At 35.9% G+C, this 26,355-nt stretch overlaps 1 protein-coding gene and 1 pseudogene across 1 annotated transcript in view; one reads left to right on the top strand and one right to left on the bottom strand.

Moving 5' to 3' along the window:
* Window positions 1-26,355, top strand: part of ERMP1 (endoplasmic reticulum metallopeptidase 1) — a 49,728-nt gene that overhangs the window by 3,252 nt on the left and 20,121 nt on the right. Inside the window, exons 3-10 of the mRNA XM_012738067.2 lie at window positions 2,933-3,060; window positions 4,045-4,150; window positions 16,642-16,788; window positions 17,473-17,565; window positions 21,041-21,253; window positions 22,123-22,343; window positions 25,060-25,234; window positions 25,645-25,835. Coding sequence (XP_012593521.1) covers window positions 2,933-3,060; window positions 4,045-4,150; window positions 16,642-16,788; window positions 17,473-17,565; window positions 21,041-21,253; window positions 22,123-22,343; window positions 25,060-25,234; window positions 25,645-25,835 — 1,274 coding nt within the window. The remainder of the gene's footprint in view (window positions 1-2,932; window positions 3,061-4,044; window positions 4,151-16,641; window positions 16,789-17,472; window positions 17,566-21,040; window positions 21,254-22,122; window positions 22,344-25,059; window positions 25,235-25,644; window positions 25,836-26,355) is intronic.
* LOC109731162 (cytochrome c oxidase subunit 7B, mitochondrial pseudogene) lies at window positions 4,329-4,580 on the bottom strand (annotated as a pseudogene).

Here is a 26,355-nt window from a genome sequence, read left to right as displayed (position 1 = left end):
ACATTTGTTATGTAAAGGCAGAAATACCTTTGTGTGTGCTGGGGAAACCAGTGGTCTTATGTTCATGTCAAAGCAGTCATAAGTGTCGCCCTATGCCCACAATTATGATGTTTAAATTTTAGGAGTGGGCAAATAAACATCATGGTGCTTAAGAACATTATATAAGAAAGATGTATGTACAAGAATCAGAAACAAATATAGGGAAAGAAAAATAGTTTTCCCTTAACCCTTTGTAGTTTTTAGCTGAGATGGACCCTTGTAACAAAAGACAGGTTAACAAGAGAAAAACAAACAGAAGTTTATTAACATGTATACCTCGTGTATACATGGGAGATACCCAGGGAAAATGAGTAAATCTCAAAGAGTTGGGTTAGAAATCTGGCATCTTTAACAAAGAACAGTATGTTTTTGGTGAAGTGACAAGACAAAGGAAAAGGACCTTGAGTCTTTAGAGGTGGCAAATTGTAGGAAGGCAAATAAATGGTAGATAAAGGTTATTAAAGTTTGTTATGTAGATTCCTCTGGTGCTGTTACCAGGTTGACAAAAATATAAAGTCTTTGGTGATCAACCTTTTTGGTAGAGAGGGGAGGTGGGACACCTTTGTAAATTTATGCCCTGCTTATAGGCAAATGGGGGAGAGCAGAGGGATTTTTTTTTTTGTTCAATATCTACTTCTCAGTTGCTTTCAGCTCAAAATAATCCTTATGCCAAAGTGGGATATTTTGGGGTGGCACATACTGCTACCCTTCACAAACGTAGGTGCCATATATTACAATTTGCATACATGGAGTCTAATACTTAAAGGATGGCATTTTTATGAGCCATTAGAATCCATTTTTAACTAAAATTTTATGATAATATCCATACCAGCAATCTCAAGGAAATTTCTGTCAATAATAAGTTGTTAAAAATAGTGTTTTACACATTCATCAAATATATTAGTGGTTGGACTAATTGAAGCATGGGTTTTTTGTTGTTGTTTTTTTTTAATTCTTAGAGTATCTGGGACTCAGGAACTGATACCAATTAGTGGTAATGTTATCCACATAAAGCCCTTAATTATCTTGAGTCTGATGTGTAGTTCCAGGTCGTTGTTAGAAGAGACATTAAGTTATTTTGAGGGTGGCTTCAATTTCAAGGTTAATTCTAAACGGAAAGGGATGTTGGTTAATCACCCAGCCCTTGCAGATACTGTGTTCTTACTTTCCTTCACTTTCTTAGAGATATTTGACCTGTCTTTATTTCTCTTCTAAGACAACATACCATTTAAAGAACGAGAAGATAAATGGACAGTTTAACTTTTTAAGCAACTCTACATAGATACATACCTTTCAATTTCTTTTTCTCTTACTTTCAATAAAGAAAAATTTTATGGTTTGCTTTTTATTTTAAAGTAACAGTCTCAAAGTAAAAAAGTTTATTTCATTTGATTCCTGAAAGGTAGCACTATATACTATAGTAACATATACTTCCTACTTGATAGTAATTAGATAAATATTACTTGGTTTCACTTTGATTAAAATACAATCCAATAATCACCACTGAGACAAGTATAGTTAATAAGTAGTTTCTTCTTGAGTAGGAATTGGTTCTGAAATTTAACAGAACCCAAACAAGCGTTTTCCCCGGCTACAGAGGCTTCCTAAGTTTGCAAAGAGAAGGAAGAGCTAACGTTTATTGCTTGCCAGGTGTCAGGTGCTGTGCATTATCTTGTGTAATTCTCAAAACAAACCTGTAAGGTATCATTAGCCTGCTCTCTAGACCAGAAAATAGTGGAGTAAAGCCAAGGAGCTAAAATTTACTTCCAGCTCTTTCTTGCTCTAAAATCCACACTAAACTCTTTAGCACCCTGCCTCCCAGTGCATAAAAAACCAGAAATGTTATTGCCTAGGTTATTATAGTGCCTATTTACTTTGATTACTCATTAAATGTTTTATTATGGAAAATTTCAAACATATACAAAACTAGAATTGTTTAGTTAGTGAACCCCAGTGTACCTGTCACCCAGCTTCAACAATGCTATCTTATTTCCTTCCTACTTCTACTGCTCCCCCCAACTCCTTGATTATTTTGAAGTAGATCTTAGCTATATCAGTTCCCCTGAAGTATTTCAGTTTAAATTGCTGAAAGATAAGGACCCTTTTTGATACAGTCATAATACCAAGAATTGCCTCGCCAAAAAAACCTGACTGTAATTCCTTGGTATCATCAAATATCCAGTCAAGTTCATTTACCTGCCTCTTTCAGTGCTTTAAAAAAGCAAGGCACTAAAGTCATCTTTATAGTTACTTTTAATTAACATATAAAGTTTCTGAATCAAGAAGACCATTAAGAGATTTGACTAAGTTTTCTACTTTATCAGTGCTGGGACCAAGGATACTACTCAGGTGCTTAGTGTCCTTTCCTGTGTTTTACTAGATTAGGTGACTTCTTTGTACTTTTCCATCACATCATCTCTTTGGAGAAACCTTAAAAAAATGTTAACACCATCCAAACTGACCCCTCGAATGATCTTTAGTTTTTATGATATTGGCAGGAAAACAAGCAGGAAAGGAGTGGGTGGCAGTGGGAGATGATGGAGTGAGCTGTGAGCACTAGAAGTGAGACCAATACAGAGGATGTGGAATATAGATAAAGAATGGAAAATCTCCTTGGGTTGGTGAGAATGCCAGTTTTCAGTATGATTTTAGGTACCATCTGGTTGATTTAGTCAGTAGATACTAATTGATTGTTGTGGGCCAGGCATGGTTCCAGGGATTGAAAGTCAGTGAGTAAACCAGAGATCCCTTCCCTCATGGAGCTACTGCCAGTGGGTGTCATCAGGCAGAGTTAGGCTTCTGGTAAGGGGAGAAAACACCATTTCTAACCATAATGGTTTATACTGTAAAGGTTTTAAAATCTGAGAAGCAAATCTGTTTTTCTGATTTGAAGGTGCCAGTGATGATGCAGTTAGCTGTTCAGTGATGCTGGAAGTCCTTCGCGTCTTGTCAACATCTTCAGAAGCCTTACATCATGCCATCGTGTTTCTCTTTAATGGTGCTGAGGAAAATGTCTTGCAAGTGAGATTTTACTGTTTTAAATACTAGGCTCGCATAATGATGACGATAGTAATAGCTAAAACTGATGCATTTTTGTTATTCATGTGAGCAGTGTCATAAAATGATACATGAAAGAAATACTGTACTAGGCAGGCCTTTAAAAAATTCACAACCAGGCCGGGCGTGATGGCTCACGCCTGTAATCCTAGCACTCTGGGAGGCCGAGGTGGGCGGATTGCTCGAGGTCAGGAGTTCAAAACCAGCCTCAGCAAGAGCGAGACCCCATCTCTACTAAAAATAGAAAGAAATTAATTGGCCAACTAATATATATAGAAAAAATTAGCTGGGCATGGTGGCACATGCCTGTAGTCCCACCTACTCGGGAGGCTGAGGCAGCAGGATTGCTTAAGCCCAGGAGTTTGAGGTTGCTGTGAGCTAGGCTGATGCCACGGCACTCACTCTAGCCTGGGCAACAAAGCGAGACTTTGTCTCAAAAAAAAAAAAAAATTTCACAACCATTTATGTAGATATGTTCAATATTTGGAAAACTCAACTCAGAGCAGATCATCTTGGCAATGTTTGATTTATAAAAGGGCTCTTTGATGGCATGGTTACTTTCCTCAGGTTTTCTTTGACATTGGAGTTTCAGAGATGTTTTGAGGCAGACACACAGCGTGAATGCCAGCCACATGGATCGTCTCTTCTCTTCTCCCTTTCTCCTTGCCCTTTCTTTTGCACTTACCAAGGACATTGTTTGGCACCACTCATGGTAATCATGCTGCCTTCTGTGAATGGTAACTTTCCATACCCATAATGTGCACACCCATTATGCATAGAAAGAGAAGCAGAAAATGTCTTTAGATACTGCCTTTGAAAGATGATTATTTTGTTTTCATCTTTCTCACCTCATCAAGATAGCCTTTCTGTCCTTAAAATAAGCAAAATAAAGACTTTGATAACTTAAGATTGTTTAACTAATGTTTATTTCCTTTCCTTCTCATTAAGGCCAGTCATGGTTTTATTACTCAGCACCCCTGGGCCAGCTTGATTCGTGCATTTATTAACTTGGAGGCAGCGGGTGTAGGAGGGAAAGAACTTGTATTCCAAACAGGTATGTGAGGCTGTGCATTATATGTTTTAATGCCATTCTAGTTTTGTTTTTTTTTAAAGGTTTCAGATGTACTTTATTTCTTCAGTAATGCCATATTTTAATGGGTACACAGTGATTTTACTTGGCATCAATTATGAGTTGGTTTTTAAACAATTCAGTATTACATCAGCTGGGATGATTACTCCTCTCTCCATTCCTTTGGGGTGACTCTGCCAACAGGGGACAGGTTCCATTGTATTCCAATGTGTGTTGCCACATATGTCCATACAGCAGTACAGAAAGGGGCTCCAGTAGCTAATACAGCGTTACCATATTTGTCATGAAAATCAGGTGTTCGTTTCTGGTGGCTCTGCCTTGCCATTGTTTGCTGCATGTTTCAAACTTGGAGACGGCTTAGTGTGTTTTTGGCCAAGGGAAGCATCGTGAAGCTGAAGATGGAACTGTGACAACTCTAGCTGCTGCTTGGGTGCAAATCCACTCCAAGTACCCTTGCAAAAAACTCTGAAAAACACCATTCTAGTTTTTTATAAATGAGGAAAGTTTTTGAATTTAAGTAATTTCTTTAATGACCCATCTCTTGAATGAGCATTCTTTTTTTTGAGACAGAGTCTCACTCTGTTGCCTGGGCTAGAGTGCCATGGTGTCAGCCTAGCTCACAGCAACTTCAAACTCCTGGGCTCAAGCAATCTTGCTACCTCAGCCTCCCGAGTAGCTGGGGGACTATAGGCATGTGCTACCATGCCCGGCTAATTTTTTCTGTATATTTTTAGTTGGCCAATTAATTTCTTTCTATTTTTAGTAGAGATATGGGGTCTTGCTCTTGCTCAGACTGGTCTCGAACTCCTGAGCTCAAGCAGTCTTCCCTCCTCGGCCTTCCAGAGTGCTAGGATTACAGGCGTGAGCCACTGTGCCCGGCCTGAGCATTCTTTTTAAAGCTTGAGCTAGTGTTAGCTTGTCTTTGTTAAAATTTTTTATTTTATAATAATGTAATAGTAAGATAATATTAATAGCATCTATTATATAGTGCTGATCATATGTCACATGCTCTAAGCATTTTAGCATATTAAGTCATTTACTCTTCAAAACAACATGAGGAATAAATACCATTATTACTTCCATTTTAGAGATAAAACTGAGGCAGAAGAGATTATAACCTGCCCAGGGTTTCATAGTTGGTTAATGGCAGAGTGGGATTTGAACCTAGATGGTCCAGGTTCAGAGCCTTTGTTCTTAACCATTAATCAGATTGTCATATAGCTGGTGAACTTTCTTTTAATATGGATATATAAATAATTTTAAATGTTAATCATTTCATGAATTAAAATGAGAACATTTACCTGTACTTTAGAGGTTTAAATTTATCATTGAATTAATTGAAAGTCAAAAAATTCAGTAATATTTAATCAGCTAGAGAAATGCTTTTAATTTTATGATTAAACTTTTCTAAGGATAGCAAGATAAAGTTGATGAGTATCAATTTATTTGCCATCTTTAATAGAATTCTTTGAATTCTTTAATAGAATTCAAAGCTCACAGATTTGTTCAGTTAGGGTGTACTAAAATTTGATGTTGAGAGTTCTGTGCCATTTTCTTTTCCTGTTGGAAATTTGGGTGATGTATCTTATCTAGAGATGTAGCATTTTCTAGATGTTTTAGTATTGAGTAGGGCATTGGGTGAGATGGGCTAGGGAAAAGTGAGTAAGGTAATATGGAAACTTGTTTTGTAGCACCCTTTTAAGACCTGGTGTTGTTTAAGTTACAAAGCTATGTTAAGTGGTAAATATGTTTTCACAACCTAAATAATACCCTATTTTAATATTCTTCATTGAACTTATTTTAAACTTTTACCCTTCAAAATGGATGTATATTTTACTTCAGTTAAACCTTTGAGAGTCTTACGGTCATGAGGTTAGAAGCAGCAAGGTTCTACTTTCCAACTCTCAAACCTTTCTACTGTACTATTAACACTTCATCTAGCTGATGAGAAGAAGCTGGGGTCTAAAATCTACAGGAGTAAGTAGATGCTACACTATTATCCATTTCCCTCTATTTCTTGAATGTCACTAAGGATAGGAGGAACACATATAACAACCATAGGTCAAGAAGTAGGAATACAAAATTCTGTAAGCAAACAGGACAATGGGTCTTTCTTTCCTATTGTGAAAATCTCAAGAGTTCCACATAGCTAGGAGTGTGTCTGTATATTTTCCCTGTTGAAAGTGTGCTATCTGTTAAGTCCCTTCATACCTATGCTTTTAATTTATTAGCACGGCATTTTGTCCCTATACTCTACTACACAGAGGAAAACCAGTCTTATGATTTAGTCTTTACCTTTCCTGGATTTTTTCTATGAGCATATATATCAATGTATACATATTTTATGCACATATACTGATATATTTTACATATCTGTAGTCCAAGCGGTTAGAACATACTTTCCTAAGGCTATTCAGTTCGTTTACTTATTTACATTTTTTTTTCAATTTTCAGTATTTTACTAGATACAGTGTGACTTTTTTTTCTTTTTCTTTTTTTTAATTTCTTTCAGCATATTATGGGGGTACAAATGTTTAGGTTACGTGTGTTGCCTTCCCTCCTTCCCCTCCGGACTTTACTTATTTACATTTTTTAAGCACTTACTTTTGCTAGGCTGACTAGTCCAAAGTCCTTAGTCTTTTCAGTAAATGTATATAGTTTTAGGTAAAAAATTCTACAGCTGCGTGATGCCGTAGAAGGCTATAAACCATTAATAATGGTCACAGCTAGATGGTGGGTATTCACTGGTAGAACTAGGGTGGGTGTGACTGTAGTGGAGAATAGGCTAAATGTGAAAAAACAGTTTGAGATTTCCATTGCTTCATGAATTTAGACCAGAATTGACTGTTATTACTGCATTACTCATACTCTTTATAGTCTTCTTTATTGTTTAAACTTTTGTAATGCATATGACTAATAATGAAGCAAAAAACATGATTCATTAGCAGTATATGTATAATTTAAATGTTTCACTCATTCTAAAATAAAATCCCTATATTTCAAAGTTAATTTTTTTCTGGAAGGGTATCCTGTAAAAGATGTGGAAAGACTGTCTACCTCCTGCCTCTGAATTTTTACATGATTTTTTCCTCTAGGTTTTGGAGCTTATTGTTGTGTCTAAACTGCATACCCAAAAGCTTTCTGGGTGTTTTCTGACGTTCCAGTGATTTTCCTGGTATCTCTCACTCTGATGCCTCTGCCTACTAAAGATAAGTTATCTTGTGGGCATGGCTTTCAAAAAGCTAGTTAGCCAGCCTGGGCAACATAGTGAGACCCCATCTCTACAAAAAAATATTAGTGAGTGGTGGCACACACTTTGTAGTCTAGCTACTGGGGGAGGCTGAGGCAGGAGTGTTGCTTGAGCCCAGGAGTTGGAGGCTGCAGTGATCTGTGATCCCACCACTTCACTCTAGCCAGGGCAACAGAACCAGACCTTGTCTAATTAATGTTGTTTCCATGTTTGACTAAAAGAGGATAAAGACTTTGGATTTGAAGTTGTGCTTGAGAATGTATACCAGATCATGCTTCCTCAACTTTTTTTTTAACAGACCTGCTTTTTCTTTTTTCTTTATTTATTTTTGTTTTTTAAAAATTTTTAATTATTATGGATATATAATATATATGTTTATAGGGTATGTGTAATGTTTTGATACATGCATACAATGTGAATTAATCAAATCAGGGTAATTGGGATATCCATCACCTGAGGCATTTATTATTTCTTCATGTTAGGAAAATTCCACTTCTACTCTTTTAGTTATTTTGAAGTATACCCTAACTTGTTGATTATACTCACTTTGTTTTGCTATCAAATATTGTTTATTCTGTCTGTCTAACTATTTTTGTACCTATTAACCATCCCCACTTTTTCTCTCCCTCCCTGCTCCCTTCCCAGCTTCTTGTAGCCATCATTCTACTCTCTGTCTCCATGAGATCAATTGTTTTTGAATATTTAGCTCCCACATATGAATGAAAGCATGCAAGATTTGTCTTTCTGTGCTTGGCTTATTTCACTTAACATAGTGTTCTCCAGTTCCATCTATGTTGTTGCAAATGGTAGGATTTCATTCATTTTTTTTTTTTCCTATTTTCTTTTATTCTTTTGAAGCCCAGCTATTTGAAGGATTTCATTCTTTTTTTGCGGCTATATAATGTTCCATTGTGTATATGTACCACAGCTTCTTTATCCATTCATCCATTCATTAGGTTGATTCCAAATCTTGGCTACTATAATAGTGTTGTAATGAACATGGGAGTGCAGATATATTTTTCACATACTAAATTCCCCTCCTTTGGATATATACCCAGCAGTGGGATTGCTGGGTATATGGTAGTTTTATTTTTAGTTTTTTGAGGAACCTCCATACTGTTCTCCATAGTGGTTGCACTAATTTACATTTCCCCAACAGTGTACGGGGAAAAGTTCCCCCTTTTCTACATCCTCATCCGGAATTTGTTATTGCCTGTCTTTTTGATAAAAGCCATTTTAACTGGGGTGAGATTATATCTCATTGTAGTTTTGATTTGCATTTCTCTGATGACTAATGATGAGCATTTTTTCATACGCCTGTCGGCCACTTGTATGTCTTCTTTTGAGAAATGTCTATTCAGATCCTTTGCCCATTTTTAATTGGATTATTTGATTTTCTCCTATCGAGTTGTTGGAACTCCTTATATTTTCTAGTTATTAATCTCTTGTCAGATGTGTAGTTTGCAAATATTTTCTCCCATTCTGTGGCTTGTCTCTTCCCTTTGTTGATTACTTCCTTTGCTGTGCAGAAGATTTTTAGCTTGACATGATTCCATTTGTCCAATTTTGCTTTGGTTGCCATTCTTTGGGGTATTATTCAAGAAGTCCTTCAGGCCCACTTTTTCTGTGCAGTATTACTTATCCTGTCCTGGAAACTTTTTGGTTAAAATAGTTTGTACTCTCTAGAATGCCATTGTTATCTCTTTTTAGAGAGAGACATTCATTTGGGGAGTTTTTAGTGACTATAATAATCATTACTACCTAATTTTTAAGGAGAGCAGAAAGAATTACTTCATTTATCAGACCAGTAATTTCATTTCATGAGTCAGAGAGGCCTTATTTAATCATTTTAAAGGTGTGCTATAAGATCCATCCTTTAAAAATTTAAACAGATTAAGCCAGTAATATGTAGTCTTTGTAAAAATTCAGATAACTGCCTACCTTGAATGCAAGAAAACCCATAAGTAAAAGAGTGACAGAATCTTTTCTCTTGTGAAAATATCCATAATCCTCCTATCCAGAGCAAATCAGTGTTATGGGTTAGTCTGTACACTTCTGCAATTTTTTTCTAAGTGTATATGTTAATATCTATGTTAACATATATCTGTATATATATTAATATGTGTATATATTCCTTACAAAAATGGGATCATATTCTATCATTTTAGAAACTTCTTTAGAATGAATTCTTATTTTTTTGGTTAAGCTTGATTGAGATATAATTCACATATCCTACAATTAATTTAAAATGTAAAATTTAGTGTCTTTTTAGGCATCTTCATAGAGTTGTGCAATCATCATCATAATCAATTTTAGAACATTTTTTATTGCCACGAGAAGAAAACCCTGTACTTATTAGCAGTCACTCCCATTTTGCCCCAACTCCAGGCAACCACCTGTCTACTTTCTGTCTTTATAGATTTGCCTATTCTAGACATTTCATATAAATAAATAGAAGAAATATTTAGAATATGCAAATTCATACAATATGGGGTCTTTTGTGTCTGGCTTATTATTTTCCTTAGCATAATGTATTTGAGGTTGTCTGAGATAGAGAGAGAATGTAGAAGAAAATGGTATTTATTTCAGAATGGGCATTGCAATGGCAATACATGAGCCATAGTAAACTATATATGTATGTAGGGTAGAAAAGAGAGACTAAGGTTTTTAAAGGAAAAATGAAGAGGATTACAGACCTTCGTGGCCTTCCCTGGCTCTTTTTGTCAGGGGTTTTAACACAATTGACTCTATTTTGCTTCTGATAGCTTTCACAAGGTTCACTCATGTTGTAGCATGTAGCCATACTTCATTTTTCATAATGGCTGAATAAACCCATTGTATAGATATACCACATTTTGTTTATCCAAATTGGATAAACAAATCCAAATCCAATTTGGATTATTTCTGCTTTTAAACTTTTATGAGTAATGCTGCTGTGAGCGTTGATGTGTAAGTCTTTGTGTGAACATATATTTTCATTTCTTTTGGGTAGATACCTAGGAATGGAATTCCTGGGACATATGGTAAATTTATGCATAACTTTAAAAGAAACTGCCAAACTAAACAATTAAGTTTTATTCGGGAAGAAATACAAATTCATATAACAGAAAGAACTTTTTATATTAGTTTGGCAAAAGGTAAGTAAAATGATAATGACTGGTGCCGATTGAGTATAGACAAACAGGCGTTTCCATATACTGTTGGTGGAAATGTAGATCGATGCATTTTGGCAGTATGTATTACTTTTAAAATGTGCAGGCCCTTCAGTTTAGCAGGCCTATTTCTGGGAATTTATCCTGTAGAAATAGTTGACATTGATACGTTGATCTAAGTAATGTATAGTCATCTTAGCTTTTTTCATAAGAGTAAATTGAAAATATCTTCAGCATCCATGAGTGGTTATATAAATGGTGACTTAAATCTTTTTTTTTTTTTTTTATCTCTTCCATCATTTGTTTTCCTTCTCTTTGGCATCATTCCATCAGCACACAAATATGCCTTTTCTCCTATCTTAAAGAAAACCACTTTTACCCCCACCCCCAACTAATGCCTTATTTCTGTGACCCTCTACTGAAAAATTTCTCAAAAGAATGGTCTGTACTACAGCAATATCTTGAATGCCTTTGTTTCTATTCTTGAACCTGTTCAGGACAGCTTTAGCCTCTCCACTCCACCTCAACTGCTCTTGTAAACGTCACATTTGCAAATTCATTGGCCAGTCTTCAGGCCTATCTTACTTGGCTTCTATAATAATATTCACCACTCCTCCTCAGTCTTCTTTATTCCTGCTTTTTTGTTTCTTCCGTGTGTTGATGCCACCAACTAAAGATGGAAGGAAGTAGAGCAGCAGGAATGATGCTGTGGGTCTGCTAAGTTGGGTCTGCTTTTCCTGGATGGCTTTTGGCACTGGCATCTGCCTCCCCTCAACATTACACATGCCCGTGTCCTTTGCATTAAGAAAGATGAAGCTTATTCTTTAAGAAGTGAATTGCCTCTGAGGTAGGTTGAGGGAAAGAAAAGAAGAAGAAATGAACATACAAGAAACTGGAAGCATCATAGAATTTAGATGATGGCAGGAGAAAGAATGCAAATTGAAAATGTTTCCAAATCTGTCAGCCACCTCTCTCTATAAGATAAGTAAGATAAAAGCTTTCTGGGGGAGGTAAGATAGGGTGGTGATTAAGATCAAACCTCAAAACCTCAGCTGTAGCAATACACGTGGAGCTTTGGACAAGTCATGTAGCCACTCCAAACATCAGTTCTTCATCTGTAAAATTGTAATTATTATTATTGCCTGCTCGATTAATAATCATGGAGTAAAATTTTTATGTCTGCAGTCTCTCATCTAACGGGCTCCCTTTGCTGTGTTTATATCGTGGAGAGTATCTTACTCAGGAGCTGATCCGTCTCCCCAGCTGCCCTTTATATACCAATAAGACCTTTTCACAACCTGTAGGCTTCTTCTGATGATCTCCCCTGCAGCGGTGCAATCTGTAAGGGTAAAGGCCAGGTAGCAGATATTTAAAGCTATAGATCCCTTTCCCAGTAATGTGTTTTATATTTTTCTCAAGTATTTCTTGTGATATAATGCATAAAAGCAATTTTAAATATTATCTTTAGGTATCTTTATTTAATCTTTTATTGTAATGCAAGTGCACAGCACTTAATGTTCAGCTTAATAGATTTTAATAAATGGAATATAATCATGTAACCACCACCTAGATCAAGGTAGAGGATGTGAGCAGTACCCAGAAGCGTCTTTCGTGGCCCTTCCAGTTATTCTTCCCCTAAAAGGTTAGCACTGTACTAAATTATATCTTGGTAGACTTAATTTTTGCCTGTATTTGAACTTTATATAAATTGAATCATACACATGTTTTCTTTTGTGTATGGCTTTTTTCACTCAGCTTTATGTCTGTGAGACTCATCTGTGTTGTGTTTAGCAGTAGTTCATTCTTTTTCATTGCTGAATAACATTCCATTGTATAATTTATCCTTTCTACTGGTGATGTTAGGTTGCCCCTAGGTTTTTGTTCTATGAATAGTGCTGCTGTGAACATTCTCATAGATGTCTTTTGGTACACATGTATGTGTGTGCAGATTTCTGAGTGGAATTGCTGAGTCATAGCTGTGCATATGTTCAGCTTCAGTAGTTAATTGTCATAGATAATACCAAACTTAGATGGAAAAATCCTAAATAGAGTATTAGGAAACTGAATCCAACACACGCAGACAGAGACACACAGAAGATTAAATACTTTCCAACCAAGTTGAGCAACAAGATGGTTTAATATTTGAAAATCAATCTATGTAATTCACACATCACCAGAATAAAAGAGAAAAATCACATCAATAAATAATCTCAGTATAATCATTTAAGTAGATAAAGAACAGAGATATGCTCCTCTATAACAGTACATTTATCGGCCGAGTGTGCTGGCTCACACCTGTAATCCTAGCACTCTGGGAGGCTGAGGTGGGAGGATCGCTCGAGGTCAGGAGTTTAAGACCAGCCTGAGCAAGAGTAAGACCTCATCTCTACTAAAAATAGAAAGAAATTAGCTGGACAAAAATACATAGAAAAAATTAGCCAGGCATAGTGGCCTATGCCTGTAGTCCCGGCTACTCAGGAGGCTGAGGCAGGAGGATTGCTTGAGCCCAGGAGTTTGAAGTTGCTGTGAGCTAGCCTAATGCTACGGCACTGTAGCCCAGGCAACAGAGCAAGACATTGTCTCAAAAAAAAAAAAAATAAATAAAAGAAATAAACAGTACATTTATCAAACTCAAGAAATATATAACATTGATATAAAACTATGATCTAATAAACAATGTATATTCAGATTTCCCTAATTGTTCCGTTGACATCCTAGATGTTTTCGTTTTGTCTTTTTCATCTGAGTTTCTATCCAGCATCAAACATAGCATTTATCATGTATTATTAAATAATAATGTATCACAATCATTATATAGCATACATATCAAAAAAAGTATAATAAAACTTGTTATTTTAAGGTGAAAACCCTTCTAACCCAATCTCATGAAAGAGGGTAGACTCTTGCCATACCCTCCAGAAGTTTTTCACATGTTTCTTCTCAAATACAACTCTTTCCTTTCTGAGAGGAACTACTGCTGATTTTTAAGATAATCATTGTATTTATAGTTTAGTTTTACCTGTTTTTCAATATGGTTTTAATAATATTTTAAGAGTATAATTTTAATTGTTGATGTCTAATTATATTAATATTCTAATAGCATTTTAATATGACATAGTCTTATCTATATATTTTTCCATCATCAGTTTTGCTTTTTGTATTGTTTCTGTGTCCTTAGTGCATCACATCAGGAGGCATATAATATCTATTTGTCTCATTATTGATACTAACTTTTCATCATTTGAATTAATCCATTAAATAAAAGTTATTTGCCAGATATATATTTTTTTAACTATTTTTCCCTTTGTGCAGTTTACTATTTTCTCCTTTGCACTAGGTACTTTGAGACTATGTAAATATACTCTTTCTTGTCAAACTTTGATCCTAGTTAGGCAATCATTGATGATTCTTACCCTAAATCATTTTTATTGTAATGTTTGACAGATGCTGAATTTCTAGCTCTATCATTCTGTCTATAGTTAATAGTTGGAATTCTGCTAGAAGGAAGGCTTTTCATTTTTCTTTTTTTGTGTATTTCAGTATTTTATATATTTTCATTTTATTCTATGTAGTATATATTCTGTTACTATCATTATTTATTGCATTGTATGAATTGTTTCAGTTTAGATCAGTGGGATGCCCTTCAAACTGGTGCCAGAGTCCTTTTGACATGTCTCTGAGCACTTTCTTACTTTCTGGAACACGATATTTCAACTTACCTTGTATTTTTCTAGTCCCAGACCTGGAATCAGCCATTTCCTTAAAGAGACTTGGTTCCTTTTAGTGAGTAATGGTATTCAAAAGCAAAGATCTTGGTGCTAGTTTTTTCTTTATATTTACCCTGTATGGGGTTTGTAGAGCTTTTTGAGTTCATGGTTTGATGTTGTCTGTGAGCTTTGAAAAATTCTTGGCCATAACATCTTTAAACATTGCTTCTGCTCCATTCTATCTCCTGTTCCTTCTCTAGGACTCCAATTACTCATGTTAGACTTTTCACTATATATCACATGTCTCTTAAACACATTTTTGTATTTTCTGTCCTTTTTTTTTTCAGTGCTTTAATTCTATTGATCTATAATCCTTTTTTTCTGCTGTGTTTAATCTTGTATTAAACCCATTTATTAACATTTTCAATGTAAAGTCTGATGTTTTTCAGTTCTAGGATTTCCATTTGACTTTTTTAAAAAATAGATTGCACTTATCTGGTGAAATTCTTGATATCCTCATTTGTGTTTTTAAAACATAGTAATCATAATTGCTTTAAAATCTGTGTCTGATTAACTCCAGTATCTGGATCTCCTGTGTGTCTTATTTCTCTAGTCCCCGCTGCCTGACCCCTGACATACTATAGAACATTTTTTTAAAATGTTGGATGGTGTTTGATAATCTGTAAGGTTATAAAAGCAATATTCTTAGATTCCCTGAAATAACAATTACTTTTTTTTTTTTTTTTTTGAGACAGAGTCTCGAGTTGTTGCTCAGGCTAGAGTGAGTGCTGTGGCATCAGCCTAGCTCACAGCAACCTCAAACTCCTGGGCTCAAGCAATCCTGCTGCCTCAGCCTCCCGAGTAGCTGGGACTACAGGCATGCGCCACCATGCCCAGCTAATTATTTCTCTATATGTTAGTTGGCCAATTAATTTCTTTCTATTTATAATAGAGACGGGGGTCTCACTCTTGCTCAGGTTGGTTTCGAACTCCTGACCTCGAGCAATCCGCCCACCTCGGCCTCCCAGAATGCTAGGATTACAGGCATGAGTCACCGCGCCCGGCCAGAAATAACAATTACTTGATCTGTTTACATCAATGGATTGCTAAGTTGTGTTGTAACAACCCCTAATTCTCAGGGGTTTACAACAGAACGGGCTCATTTCTTTCTCATGTCACATTTTTGGTTCTGAATGACGTGGTTATTATGTTCCATGTGTCTTATTCATTCTGGGATCCAGGCTGAAGGAGAAGCCCCCATCAGGGATGTATTGACCTCATGGCCAAAGTAAAAGATAAGTGTGAATGATGTAATGGCTTTTAAAAGTCTGCTTGATTGAGGGTCATGTCATTCCTGCTCACCATCTCTTGGCCAGAGCAAGTCATATAACCAAGTCCACAGTTTAGATGGTGCAGAGGAGTATGTACTAATTCTACAGGGAGGCAGTAAAAGTTACATGTCAAGAGTAGGAATGTATAATCCTTTTTCAGGGAGAGAAGAGTGAATACTTTGGAACAATAATAGAATTTATCCCACTATTCTAAAGGAAAAACTCTCAATTTTGAAAAAGCTGTATATGTATGAAGGTGTGAACAGAAAATTATTAATAATGATAAATTATAAACAGTAGTAAGGAACTTTATGGTATATTCAATGAAATGTTAAACAGCTATTAAAATGATCATTGTAATACAGTTTGAGCATCCTTAATCTGCAAGTCCAAAATATTCCAAAATTTGAAACATTTTGAGAACCAACATGATGCTCAAAGGAAATGCTCATTGGAACATTTCAGATTTTGGATTTTTGGATTAGGGATGTTTAGTATAATGCAGACATTCCAAAATCTGAAAAATATCCAAGATCTAAAACATTTCTGGTCCCAAGTATTTCAGAAAAGGTATACTCAAGCTGTATCTAGCAACATAGGAAAATGCATTTAATATAATGTTAAGTGAAAGAGCTATGTACAAAGTATATGTACCTGTTGAGTATAGCTGTATACACACAATCATATATTAGTAAGAAAATTGAAGCTGTAAAGTTGATAATAGTCATTTTAGGATGATAGACTTATGAATGATTTTTCATCTTTTGACTTAAACTTGTAGTGCTGTTATTTTAGAATTTAAAATTATTTTTATAAAAGTTATTTTTTATTCTAAAAGTCATGCACATACATATCAGAGCAATGTTTGAAAATATAGAAAAAAGGATTAAAAGGTAAATTCTGGAAATATGTCCCCAAACCATCACTGTTACTATTTTCAGTGTGTTAAAAAAATTAGTATGTTTAAAAAAATGACCAGATTAACTTTATATTGTCTTGTCACATTTCATTTCAGGTCCTGAAAATCCTTGGTTGGTTCAAGCTTATGTTTCAGCAGCTAAACACCCTTTTGCTTCTGTGGTGGCTCAGGAGGTTTTTCAGAGTGGAATCATTCCTTCAGATACTGACTTCCGTATCTATAGGGATTTTGGGAACATTCCAGGTATTTTGTCCATGGTTATGGGCTCTTGTGCAACATTAATTCATCAAAAGCAAGTTTACTTCTTAAAAGTTTGAGTCAACAACATTTTCTGAGAGTAAATTCTTTATGGGAGAGCTACACATTCTGACTCACTGAAAAAGAGTTCCTAATGCGTTCCTTTTTTAAACTCCATAGTAATTTAAATGCTTGCCTCTTCTAGAATATGTCATCTTGCCCCACAGTGAGACAGAAGAACAGGGAGAACTGTTTAGTACTTCATTCCCAAAAGATGGTACTAGATCCTTCAGGGATCTTTGACTTTCATTGTTTTGCTTTGCCAGCTCCCTTGGTGACTTGTACTTACAGCTTATTTGAAGTTAAAATTTGGCTCTGGCCTGGCAAGGATGTAGATGACAAAGTTTTGATGACCTCCCAAACTCAATATTCCTATCCCTTGCTGTTGTGATTTATAATGCTTCCTTGTGGAGTAGTATACTTCTGCAATCATTATGTATTGAATTATGTACCATAGCTATAGATTCTGTAAGAATTTGGAAGAGAATTTATGTCATTCATTCATAAATGTGACAGAACAATCATACCACTGCTCTGAAATTTTGTCTTAGGAATTTAATACATTAAACAAATAGGCCTAAAGCAAGATTGATATTTAAAGCAAAATGACTTTTTTTTTGTCTGTCTTAGGAATAGACTTAGCTTTTATTGAGAATGGATACATTTATCACACCAAGTATGACACAGCGGACAGAATTCTAACAGATTCCATTCAGAGAGCAGGTTGGTATTCTAATTTAGACTTTTGATATACAGTAGGATGAACTATTAGGGATGACATATAAACCTATAAATAAAATACTCTGTGGCCTCTGCATTAGAGAGGCAGTCTGCAGTGTGAATGAGCTAGGGCTTTGGAGTTGGAGAGGTGAAGTCTTGAATTTTAGTCTTGCAGTCTGTTTTAGCAATTTAGGATAGGGATATTAATTGTGAGGAAATGAAAAGAGAGCTGACCCAGGGTTATGGTAGGATTGCTGAGTGATAAGAATGTAGCCAGAGTGAAAGCTATACCTTGGAGGTGGCACCGAGACACATGTTTGGGCAGGTTGCCTCGGTATAGAAAACAGGAACATTGATCCTACAGTTGGTGGTAAGGGCAGGTGAGAGGTTTATAGGACTGATGTCAGAGCAGGGCATAGGGGCAAGGGAGTTAAAGTGCTTTCTCGGGAGATTTGAAGTAGTCAGAGGCGATGAGTCTGATTGATACTGAGCCTTAAAAAGTTGGTAAGACTTGGCCTGTGGAGAAAAGAGGACATGCCAAGTAAGCACGGCATGAGTAGGCTGTGTTTGTGTGTGGGAGGCTGTTGGGGAGTAGACTGTCATACTAGAATGGAAGTAGTATTTTCAGAATCAGAGAAATAAGGTGGAAGTGTATGGGGTGGAGAAAATTATAGAACGCTTTAAAAATCGGCGAGAAGATGCTGTAGTGATAAGGAATCATTGAAGGCTTCAGTCTATGAATGAACTCATTGAGATGATTTTCTGTGCTTTTGTCTGGTGATGTGGTATGGAGCAGATGGTGAGGGGGAGAGCCAGGAGTCAGGGTTATTTGGACAGTAATTTAAGTATTGGAAAATCAGGACCTGGACTGTGGTATTGACCAAAGATAGAAACAAAAGGGGGAGGGATGGAAAATTAGACACATTTTGAATGTAAATTTTAGAAGACTTGGCAGGTTAGATACAAGGGATGGATCAGATGGGTGGCAGCAAAAATGATAGCAAAGTGTGGAACCTAGCTGGCTGGGGAAAGAGGATGCCATTGACCATGATGGGAAGGAGGGAAGGTGACCCTTATCCAGAGAGACAGTGGAGAGGGGAAGGACACTAGGAGTTCTGCCAGACCCGTAAGGCGGAGGGGTCTGTGAACCAACCTCATGAAAACAGATACAGTGTTAGAGCTCTTGGCAGACCTGGGTATTTGGGTTTGGGAATTAAAGGCATAGAGAAAACAACATGAGTATGAAGAATGGAATTTTTTTGTGAAGAGTGAGGCAGAGGTGGAGGACTAAGATTGAGCTTTGGGGGAAAAAATAAAGTGATGAGATAAGCAGCAAGAAGAATCACAAATCATTCATGGCTTCTTACTGCTCTTGCATTGAAGTTTAAACTCATTCATTCATTCATTGGTGTAACAGATATTTATTATAGACCTTTGATGTGCCAGGTTTTGCCTGATAAGACTGTCTCTGCTTCTCTAGCTTCATTGCTGAATACTCTCCTCGTTCAGGACTTTTTCTATATTTGGAACTTTTCCTTTCAGGGCCTTCATCTCCACAGTTCTCTCAGTCTAGACAATCTCCCCCATTGTATCTATTTATTTTTATTTTTATTTTTGAGACAGAGTCTCACTTTGTTGCCTAGGCTAGAGTGAGTGCCATGGCATCAGCCTAGCTCACAGCAACCTCAATCTCCTGGCCTCAAGTGATCCTTCTGCCTCAGCCTCCCGAGTAGCTGGGACTACAGGCATGCACCACCATGCCCGGCTAATTTTTTGTATATGTAGTTTTAGTTGGTCAGTTGATTTCTTTCTGTTTTTAGTAGAGATGGAGTCTCACTCAGGCTGGTTTCGAACTTCTCACCTCGAGCAATCCTCCCGCCTCGGCCTCCCAGAGTGCTAGGATTACAGGCGTGAGCCACCACGCCTGGCCTTCCCCATTGTATCTAGCTCCTATTCATTCTTTAGCTGTAAATATCACTTCCTCAAGGATGCTTCCCTGACTTCCAGAAACTTCATTAGTTTCCCATAATATGTTCCTCTGAGACTCTACTTCCTGTCCTTATTAATTTTTAACATATTTGTAACAGCTTGTTCAGTATCTATGAGCTTCATGAGAGGCCTTTGTCTCTTGGTTCACTGCTGAGTTTCTGGTATCTAGAAGAGTGTTTGGTGCAGTTAATATGTAGTTAATGAATGGGAGCTAAGAAATAGCTATTGGGTTTGTCAACAGTGAAGGTACAATTAGAACTAATCATAGAGACTAGTTCTGCTAGAAGGGAAAGGACAAAGGCCAGTTGGCTGAGCTTCTAAGTGGAGAGGAAATGAGGCAGTGGGCATGGACCGTATTTGAGAAATTTAGTAAGAAAAGTGAGAGAGGACGGTAGATAGGATGGTGAAAGTTATTTCCATTCACATTCTTTTTTTTTTTTAAGTTAAATCATATGACTTTTATTTTGATTTAGAAACATTACTATAAACTAATACTTTATTTTTCTCTTTCTTAAAAAATATGTATTTTCTAGTTATTTTCACTGAGTAGATATAGAAGAAATGAAAACTTAATAGCAATGAATACTTTTAATGTCTAGATTGTGGTCACTAAATATTATTTACCATGACATAAACTAAGGCTTTTTAGTTAGGAATGGCTAATTTCAGATCTGTGCAGGAAATAATGCAGTAGAAGCTTGAGAATACCATTGTACCTAAAAGCAATGAAGCTGTTACATATGAAAGACATAGGAACTAACTTAAAATCCAAAGGTAAAATATTAATAATTTGAGCATAAAAAAGAGTAATAAGTATAATGGATTGAAACACATCAAATATGTAAAATATCAATGAGTTTATAATGATACTCCCCTTTGTTGATTGTTAAGGCACCAACTCATTATTTTAAAAATTGATGAATTAAGGAAAGAAGCATTTATCATGCTCTTCCATTATAGACCATAATCAATGTATGCAAGTAGTTGGTCTGGGAAATTTCTTTGTTTTGGCAAAATTACTTCCTACATAATATTATGTATTTCTTATTCTATCATGTCAGAAGACTGAATGATGTCTGGCTGTCCCATTTTTTGTGTATGTGATGCTAAAATTAATCAGTGATTTCAAGTGTCATCAGCTTGATTCATCCACTGTAATATCTGCCTTCACAGTGTCACATGATTCCTCTATTATAAGGGTCCACTTCAAACTTTCAACTAATGGTTCTAATAGCCAGCCATGGATGAACAGGGTCTCATTATTTCCTGAGGTGTGGCAAAATGGTAACTCTATTATTTCTTCTGCATTTAATAGTTATGATAAATTATTGATGAAAATTTTCAGACCAACTTCTTGGATATAAAATAAGAAATTTCCATTCACATTCTTTCTAGCTATTTCAACAGCAGATGTTTTATTTCTGTTTTAAATAGTTATATATGTAAATCACAAATAGTTTATTAACTTTTTCTTTTTTTTTATTAATAGGTGATAACATATTAGCAGTTCTTAAATATCTAGCTACGTCTGATATATTGGCTTCTTCTTCTAAGTATCAGCATGGAAACATGGTCTTCTTTGATGTGCTTGGTTTGTTTGTCATTGCCTACCCCTCTCGTATTGGCTCAATAATAAACTACATGGTGGTAATGGCTGTTGTTTTGTACCTGGGCAAAAAATTGTTGCAGCCCAAACATAACAGTAAGTATTTTCCTGTAAAACTGCAAAGCATCTGGCACGTGTGTAGGATTTTCTCAGAGTTTTTTAGTTGGTTTGCTTATATTTTCCCAAGAAGTTAAAAATCTTAAGAAAATAAAATTTGCTTAATATTTTAAGAAATTTCTAAATAAATATTAAATTAATATGTGCTTATTATACTTTTTATCTTGGTGAAGCAGTTTTTATGTATTTAGGCACTCCATAGAAGTAACACATAAAAGATATTGAAAATAGTTCGTAAAGATTGACTTTGAATGAAAGATCCCATTAAAAAGTCTTATCCATACTACAGACCAATAACTGGTGTTCTAAAGTATGAATGAACTGCCTTGATTCCTTCTATTTGAAATGTTTCTACTTGAAGTGTTTCACAGTCTGAGTTGTTATGTGCTATTACAAGATAAAATAGCAGCAATTTAAATAATCCTTATCACCACTTATTTTTCCCATGCTCCTTATTTTCTTATGCTAGTTTCTTTTAAGCAAGATCTTACATGGAACTTTGCCTTCCTTTCTTGCTAATATTTTGATATACAAAGCATCCCAAAGGTGATAAAGATTATGACTACCCTTTTCCCTAGGAAGGAATATATCTGTGTTATTTCTAGAAGACTTATCTTTTTGAGTCTTTGGTATCTGTAGACTCTCAATAAATGCTACTTGAATATTATTCTTTGACACCTCCCCTGTTCTAGTGTTTAGCAAAACTGAACACTAGGACATTTCAGTTCTTTTTAATTATAATGGTGAATTTTTTTGTTTTAACATTTGCCTGTTTAGCTCTACTGACTGGTTATGTAATTGATTTGATCAAGATGGTGATCTCTGCTTTTTTGTTTTCTCTTCATTAGCTGATAACTACAGGAAGGACTTCTTGTGTGGACTTGGCATCACTCTGATTAGCTGGTTCACCAGCCTTGTTACCGTTCTCATTATAGCCGTGTTCATCTCTCTTATTGGACAGTCTCTGTCATGGTATAACCACTTTTATGTCTCCGTTTGTTTGTATGGAAGTGCAGCTGTAGCCAAAATAATATTTATACATACCCTTGCAAAAAGATTTTATTACATGGTAAGTGTTAGGCATATTTATTGATTTATTTCTGCTGCTTTTAAAAATTGAAAACAAACTCAAGTGGATTCATTGTATTTGGCCTGTTGAGCTATCAAAAATTGTTCACCGTGGTTATAGAAAATGCTTCCACACTGTGTTAATTTTCTGGAAGCTTTCTTATTCTGATTGTTACAGAATCCAAATGAGGTTATAAACCTGGGCTGTTGATAGGTGGTGGTGACAGCAAGGTTTGTTAGCACAGCCCTCTGTCTCTACTGAATTTGCTGCAGTTTTTATAAATATGCTCTTGTATTTCCCAACCCTCCCTGGGCTCACTCAGTTATTTATGTGGTTTGAATATCTCTGTTCTCCATTGGAATGTATGCTTCTTGAGGGCAAGGATAATTTTATTCATTGCTATATCCTCTGTGCTTAGGCAGTGTTTGATACACAGCACTAACACACAGTAAATATTTGTTGCCTAAAAGAATGCTGCACTTAAAATTTTCTCTTTAGTTTTTCCCCTCACTTTTTTTTTTCTTTTAACTATATGATGATGCAGATTCTGATAGCGTGCATGTATGGTATCGGGGTTAAAAACACCTTGCTGAGGAAAAAAGAAGGAAAGGAAATAGAATTCCAGATGATTTATAATGATTTTTAGAGAATATTGTCATAATGTTATAGTTTCAGATATATAAATTTGGTAAAAATAAAATTAGAAATTAGGGCTATAAAATAATAGTACTAAAAATTACAGTGAAAGAGAGAGTTATGGTTTCTGAGTGAATTAAAAGGGAACTCTTTCTTAGCTCCATTGTTTTCAAGACAGCCAGTGTAGACCTGCTTTTTAAAATTTGTCCTGAAAGGGATTAGAATGGAGACCTGGAAGACTATAACCCAGCGTCCTTCCACAAGGATGTCTTTGGTATCTGAACTTTGGTCTCAGTTTCAGTTAATATTGGGATGTGGTCTGAGGAACCCTTCCATGTTAGCAGGCCCTATTGAAGAAAGGTTCTTTGAGGTTAGCCATCTGTTTATGGTTGAGCTTATACTTTTATCTCAGTGGCTTCAGTTTCTAAAAGAATTATACCATGGGGTTCAATTTCACATGCTTATTCTTAGTGCAAATGTATGTAACCAGAATGTGGCTGGCTGTTGTTGATTGGGGCAGGGGCAGGGGCAGGATAGAAATGCTTATTAAAATTCCATTTACTTTCACTAATTTCAGTTGTCTAATAATAACACTTTGGGCTGAAAGCACAATGGAAAGAGTAATGTGTTTCATTTTCATTTCTTTAAACACCCAGTGGGCATGGTGCCACGCTAAGGCCTGGTGGTGCAGAGATTCATAAGAATGTGATCTCTTTCTTTGAGGAGCTCACCATTTTGTTTGGAGAAATATGGGAACTACAATAATTTCAGTACACTGTGGGATGAAATGAGAGTGACATATACACAGTGCTACAGGAATACAGGGGAAGAAAAGATGAATTTTGCATGAAGTCAGGAAGGCTTCATGAAGGAGGTGATATTTGAATGAGGTTTTTGGAGCATAAGTCGAAGTTTACCAGGTAGAGAACAGGTTGATGAGCAGTCCAAGGTGGGAATGTACAAAATGCATTTGCATCACAGTTAGTAAAAAGTCCAGTGCAGTGAAGACAAGGTGACAGCACAATTAACTGGGAAAGTAGGCCAGGGTGAAATTAGAGCATGACCCTTAAAATCGATGTGACCACCATTAACATTTTCTGAGCAGGTTAGTGAGTGAGAGAATTTGTGATTTAGTAAGAAAATTGGTAACAGTGTATAGAATGACATGGAATAGGACAGGGGTGGGAGGGATAATAGAGGGAATAGATTTGAGGGATGTTTGTTTTATCTTTGATACAATTTGGGCACTTAATGACATATTTTTCCATTATTTCAGTTTTTATTGCTGAGATCTTTGTTTTTAAATACCAGAGTGGCATTCAGCTCCAAATTGAATCCCAAGAATTACATTGCAAAGACCAAGCCTCTTGATCCACACTATGTTGAACATCTAAATATTTAGCAACTATAGTCTGTCTTTCATTATCCAAGGGGGAGGGTGTGTTGTCAAATGAATTTTGACTTATTTTGAAAACATGTAACAGAAACTCTCGAGCTCTTAAAGTAGGGTCCTTTATAACAAACATCAGGACTACAAAATGGGGGAAAGGTACAGTACAAGACCAGCTGTAGATAGAAAAGACTGAGGAGGATCATGCCAAGCCCCATATGGCATTGCATTAAACACCCTGCAGTTTTCCAGGTGTGCTGTTGGTGGTGCTGCAGCAGTTTGTAATGTTCCTTCACAGGTCATTTTTCTAGTGTGCTTGAAACAGTCTTTGGAAGTTGCGTAAACCAGAAAGCTTACAGAGATGAATGGTTTTAGGGGACTCCTTTCTTTTATTTTGGAACATTTCCAAAAATTATTTATATTCTGGTGGAAGAAAAGCACAGATTAAATACAAGTAATGGTATCACTTTTACTCCATCTTGTTAAATATTGCCCTTTCCTGTGTAGCAATTTGAATTTGTTACTTCATGATAGGATGTAGCTTTGTTAGTGTTTACTTTGTCAGTTTAAAGGGTAGACCTTGTTTTAAACAAAATGTAGCTATCCTGGGGGATAGAAATTGTATTGCAGTAAAAGATATCTATGAATGACCCATGAACGAGACTACTTGTATGTTTTTCTTTCTTTCAGAATGCCAGTGACCAGTATCTGGGAGAAGTATTTTTTGACATCTCGCTATTTGTCCATTGTGGTTTTCTTGTAACTCTCACTTACCAAGGACTTTGCTCAGCGTTTATTAGTGCTGTCTGGGTGGCATTTCCATTGCTCACAAAGCTTTGCGTGCACAAGGACTTTAAGCTGCATGGTAGGGTATTTTTGATTTTGATACAAATGGGAAAATGATTTAAAATATATAAGATAAGGCTTCTAGGGACTGTTTCTTTTTCTTATTTCATTGACTAGGCTTTCTAAATTATTACTGTTTGTTTTTTAAAATTTTCATACCACGCAGGTTATGTTATACTCTATACTCCTTCCCATTCTTATGTTTACGAACACATGCTAATATATTATTTGTGTATTTTGTTTAGTTCTTAGTCATATTTTATCTTCTCTGAGTGAAAGTATCTTATTGCACTAGATAACATGTACCCTAAAAAGGCAAGTTACATCTAACCTAATTTCTGTTAGGTGCTAAGCTACCTCAGTACTATACAAATCTGTATCTCTCTGTAGAATTCCATAGATGTGTGTTTTCTTTCTCTTTTTTCTTAGGTGCCCAAGGAAAATTTATTGCTGTTTACCTTTTGGGGATGTTTATTCCTTATCTTTATGCATTGTACCTCATCTGGGCGGTATTTGAGATGTTTACCCCTATCCTTGGGAGAAGTGGTTCAGAAATCCCACCTGATGTTGTGCTGGCATCCATTTTGGCTGGTTGTACGATGATTCTCTCTTCCTATTTTGTAAGGAAAAACACATTTTTAAAAAATTTTGTTTCTTTTTTCGTCTTTACATGAATGTGTGATGAGTTTAGCCATGCTAGATTCTATGAAATAATCTAATTATTGAGAAAGTCTTAAGCATATGGTGAATGGCTATACATCTTGTGGGTTTGTTATGGTAAGAAAATGTAGAATGGGATTTTTGTTGTTGTTGTGTTTTAAAGTTTTGCCTGCCCATCCTCCCAAATCTGCTCATTATACCTCTTTTCACATAGCCTTTCAAACTACCTGAATGTGAATTTGTAGAGTATATACCAGGTGAGAATTGTGAGAGATTGCCTGGTGTTGAACTTTTAGAGTGATTCCTACTAGTGTGTTTTGAAATTACTAATTAGAGGCAAATGTAAATAATTGCATAGTAGTTTTATTAGTCCTACTAGAGCTAGTGAAGGAAGACTAATTCTAATGAGGCTTTTTCATTATCGTTCCACTGCATTGTTGCTAGCACATCAAAGTTCATTGAGTCTGTCTGCTTGGGGGA

This window comes from Microcebus murinus, chromosome 12 (genome assembly GCF_040939455.1).
Source record: "Microcebus murinus isolate Inina chromosome 12, M.murinus_Inina_mat1.0, whole genome shotgun sequence".
Lineage (NCBI taxonomy): Eukaryota > Metazoa > Chordata > Mammalia > Primates > Cheirogaleidae > Microcebus > Microcebus murinus.
The sequence above is the reverse complement of the archived record's forward strand: the minus strand, read 5'-3'. Positions and strand labels throughout refer to the sequence as shown.